Source organism: Sinocyclocheilus rhinocerous, unplaced genomic scaffold (assembly GCF_001515625.1).
Source record: "Sinocyclocheilus rhinocerous isolate Xijiao unplaced genomic scaffold, SAMN03320098_v1.1 scaffold17201, whole genome shotgun sequence".
Classification (NCBI taxonomy): Eukaryota; Metazoa; Chordata; class Actinopteri; order Cypriniformes; family Cyprinidae; genus Sinocyclocheilus; species Sinocyclocheilus rhinocerous.
Window position 1 is genome coordinate 437 of NW_015648826.1, and position 4541 is coordinate 4977.

Sequence of the window (4541 nt, forward strand, 5' to 3'; positions counted from 1 at the left end):
TGACATTGTAGCAGTTGACCTTCCTGCATCATTTGAAATGGCAGACATTTCATTCTTATTTTTTCTCCTGATGTGCTTTACTAGTATGTATAGACAATCTATTTGTCTGTGTAATAATATTTAATTCTGGCTTCAGATTTCATTAATAGATTAATAGATGTACTGTATATGATAATGCTGACAGGCCATTATAATTTTTTGTTTTAGGTGTTAACGGTCAGAGCCTGGAGTCCATCCCATCAAGTCCTGTCACCAAAAAGCCTGGAGGAACTTTGAATCTCTCGTGTAAAGGATCTGGATTTGATTTTGGACAATACAGCATGCACTGGATCAGACAGCCAGCAGGACAAACATTCATCTGGATGGGGGTTATCTGGTATGATGCCAGTAAAACAGTGTATGCTAAAAGTGTAGAGGGACGAATAGAGATCACTAGAGATAATTCAAACAGCATGGTGTATCTGAAACTCTCTGGTCTGACAACAGAAGATACAGCTGTATATTACTGTGCAAGAAATACACAATGATGCAGAAAAAGCACTGAGTCCTGTAAAATCTCTGGATATTCAGTGACTGACAGCAGCTAATGTACCAACTTCATTCGGCAGCCTGCAGGAAAAGCCCTGGAATGGGTTGGAAGGATGTGTGGTAGCGGTAGCACACACTACAGTGATAAACTGAAAAGTAGATTTCAAGTTACCAGAGAGTCTTCCAGCAACACAGTAACTCTGAAAGGACAGAATATGCAGACTGAGGACACAGCTGTGTATTACTGCGCCAGAGAGTCACAGTGACACAGAGCAGTTGCTGCCTTGATAAAAAAAACACACTAGCACTCGGCACACAAATACACAGCTTTATGCTAAGAATCATCACTAAGCTACTTCTAATTACTGATTCAGTTTCAGATGCAGATTAAATACTCATAAATACTCATTAAATATTCATAAAAATGACTCAAACATTAGTGTACATTCTTTATTAAAAACGTACCATATTGCTTTCCAGTTATAAATTATAATTATTTTTCATTATTTCATGATAGTGAAGTCTATTTTTATGGTTTTACAATCTTTCAGACAGTCTAGATATTATTACTGATACTGTCATCATTGTATTGTTTATTTACTGATTTATTCTTATGAAGCTCATGACTATGAAAAAAAAATCCAATTAATCTCTTTTACAGCAATAATGCTAGTAGTCTGTACTTGCTAGTGTCTGTTACTTCAGTGCCTGCTGAGGAGCAGCTGTTCGACTCACTGAACACAACGTCTCTTAAGAAAACATTTACTGCCTACCAAGTAGTTATAAATGTTTGTATTTTCATAGTTAATAGTAATTTCGTAGTTTAATAGTTATAATGTTATAAGTTAATTTGATGAATGAGTAAATCATTTAAATCAAATCTGATTAAAGTTTAAGTTTGTATAAAACAACATCTACTGCATTACATTTAAAGACAGATAGATGTAATCTTTTGAAATTATATACTAAGTAAGTCTACTAGTTTACTAATCTAATGATAAGTCTACATTATTAAGCTTAAATAAACAAACAAACAAACAAATACATGTCACTTTTGAATGATGGTCAAATGATGCTCTTTAAATAAGTGCCATCCTCTTATGGAGTGGCCAAAAATATATCATTTTAAATAGCTACTGTACATAAAATTATACCATGTAAAATCATGTTGTTATTATTCATAAATGTATATTTAGTATGTAAATGGAATTTTAGAAATGTAGGTCAATAGCAACTCCAACAAACGTCTTGATTTTAACTGTACATACTCCCAGTATTGATATAATTGAACAAATTAGCCTGTTTGAATATTTTGAAACATCCTTTTGGTCTTAAATCTGTATGACGTCACCACCCTTCATTTGTGGTACATATATGTGATCAGTCCTTCTCCACTGGATCTCATATGAGTTCACTTCACTGAATCAAAGATGTCCAACAACCTGCTTTACCTTCTGTTTTTACTGGCCTTTGCAAGTGTGTCTCATAATATGAAACCTTACACCATCTCAAACTGTAACAGTAAATATTCACTCTACCTGATGTTACCTTATTTCTATTTTATTTTTCAATAGGAGTGAAAGGTCAGAATTTGGAGTCCATTTCTTCTGTAGCAGAGGTAAAGCCTGGAGAAACTCTGAGTCTTTCCTGTAGAGGATCAGGATTTACTTTCGGAAGCTACCACATGCAGTGGGTCAGACAGCAACCTGGAAAAGCACTGGTATGGATGGGCCGTGTTTGGAATAATGGACAAGGACAAGACTATGCTAAAAGTTTTGAGGGACGAATAGAAATTACTAGAGACAATTCAAAAAACATAGTGTATCTGAAACTGTCTGGACTCACAGAAGAGGACTCAGCTGTGTATTACTGTGCAAGGCAAGCACAAACCTGTGTGCAAATGATACAAAAACGGATTTGTACAAACACACTTATAGTTTAAAACTGCAGTTCTCATCTGTGACAGTAGGTTGCAGTAGAATCCAACAAGTAAAGTCCACTACACAGTGACTCACACAATCACAGTTTCTTTTAAACACCTTCTCAACATTTAATCAGACGTTCTATCAACATCACTTTACTTTTCTATGGTTCTTCAAAAATGTCATGAGATAATGTTCATTTCACAAACATTATAGGTTATGTTAGGCTTGGTCATTAGAGTGAATAAAAAACCTAAATAATATACTGTAGATATAAATATTTCATACTAATCAAACATTAAAAGATGTAATCAAAGTAATGAATATTAACAAGCCCTTCAAACACTGGATTCTGGTTATCCTCTGTGTAAGTGTAAAAGAACATCTCAGTGATCTTTCATCATTTCCTCATTATGCATAGTCAAAATAATCTACGATAGGCTGCAAGTATTTATATCCGGCTGAGCCGAGTACAGCTGTAGAGTCATATAACACTCACAAGATGAAGAATATACATATATTACTAATTTTGTTCAACCTAAACTGTGAGTTATTATATATATGTATGTGTGTGTGTGTGTGTGATTGTTTTAACTTATTATTAAAAAAATCTCCTACTTTCTCTTTATAGGCCTGCAATGTCAAAAAATGGAGTCCATTGAAAGCACAGTTGTGAAAAGGCCTGGAGAAACTCTGACTCTGTCCTGTAGAGGATCCGGGTTCAGCTTTGACTGCTGTATTATGCACTGGATCAGACATCAAGCTGGAAAACCACTTGTGTGAATGGGTCTGGGCTACAGTTCTGGAAGTGGACATAAGGCAGAATCCTTTAAGGGGAGGCTTGAAATCACCAGAGATGATTCGAAAAGCATGATGTATCTGAAACTGTCTGGACTGACAGAAGAGGACTCAGCTGTGTATTTCTGTGCAAGAGAATCACAGTGACACTAACGTATGTGGCAATGATACAAAAACTGGTCTAGACAAACTTATAGTTTAAAACTGCAGTTCTCTTCTGTGTCAGTAGGTTGCAGTGGAACACAAGAAGTCGTCCACTACATAGTGACACACAATCACAGAAACACAGAGACTCACATTCACAGAATACTTTCTTTTAAACTTCTCAAAACTTAATGAGACATCAAGATGCATTTGATGCATTTAATCAAGATGAATTTATATGCTTCATTTTCACTTCACAAACACTCTAATTCAAAGTGTACTATAGTTGTACTCCTTTAAATGCATGAAAACTATATAAGCTTTATTTATGTGTGTACATACAGTATAATGCACACATAAGGTCCTTTTTTCCAGGATGTGCTGCTGATCTGAAGCCTAGTGCTGGTTCAACACAAAAGTAAATTCATACTGTAGCATAGCTTCAAAGAGCTGTAACTATATAATAATCTGTGTGTGAAAGGGTAAATGTCAGTATACTTCTCGTGAACAAACATCCAATGAAAATACAAAGATGTACAGCTGAATGCAGTGTTTAATAATAAGCAGCAAACAATAACAAGAAAATAATACATTTTATGCAAAACTAACGAAGACAAATGTAGATTGCATCATATAGTCAGAGCTACAAGTTTTGCTGATGTTTCATTGTAATGTCTGGATCTGAAAATTTAAATGACATGACATCTATGGTTATAATAACCAGGTCCATTCTTAGCAATTGCAGTGACAACAGAAACAACAATTATGGTGATGATGGTTGTAATGATGGCACAAATATTGGCAGCCAGAGCACAGCGGCTGAATTTCTTTGCTCCTTTGACATCTCTCCTATACTTCCTATTCATTGCCTGTGAAAATAAAAACACAAAATAATTTTTTCCACAACATCTAATTGCCATTTGATCATAATATATGGCAAATATATGGCTCTCCGAGTCAAAAAGTCAGTTTTGACCTGAGCCACTGCTTACAATGTGTTAGTAATTGCAGCAAAATTCCTTACCTTCAAGGAGCATATCAATGCAGTCGTACCCAGAAACAGGCAGTTGCAGAAGGTGATGGCGAACACAGAACAGCGTAAGTAGTCTTTGACTTTTACTTGGACTTTGCGAGGACCTGGGAGGTTTT

The 4541-nt window shown here is 35.3% G+C and overlaps 1 gene segment (V, D, J or C); it reads left to right on the forward strand.

Moving 5' to 3' along the window:
* Nucleotides 1–1938: 1938 nt before the first annotated feature.
* Nucleotides 1939–4541, forward strand: part of LOC107710247 (Ig heavy chain V-I region HG3-like) — a 4432-nt gene continuing 1829 nt past the window's right edge. The window contains 2 exon segments of the V gene segment in view: nt 1939–2004; nt 2103–2420. Of these exon segments, the coding sequence occupies nt 1959–2004; nt 2103–2420 (364 nt within the window).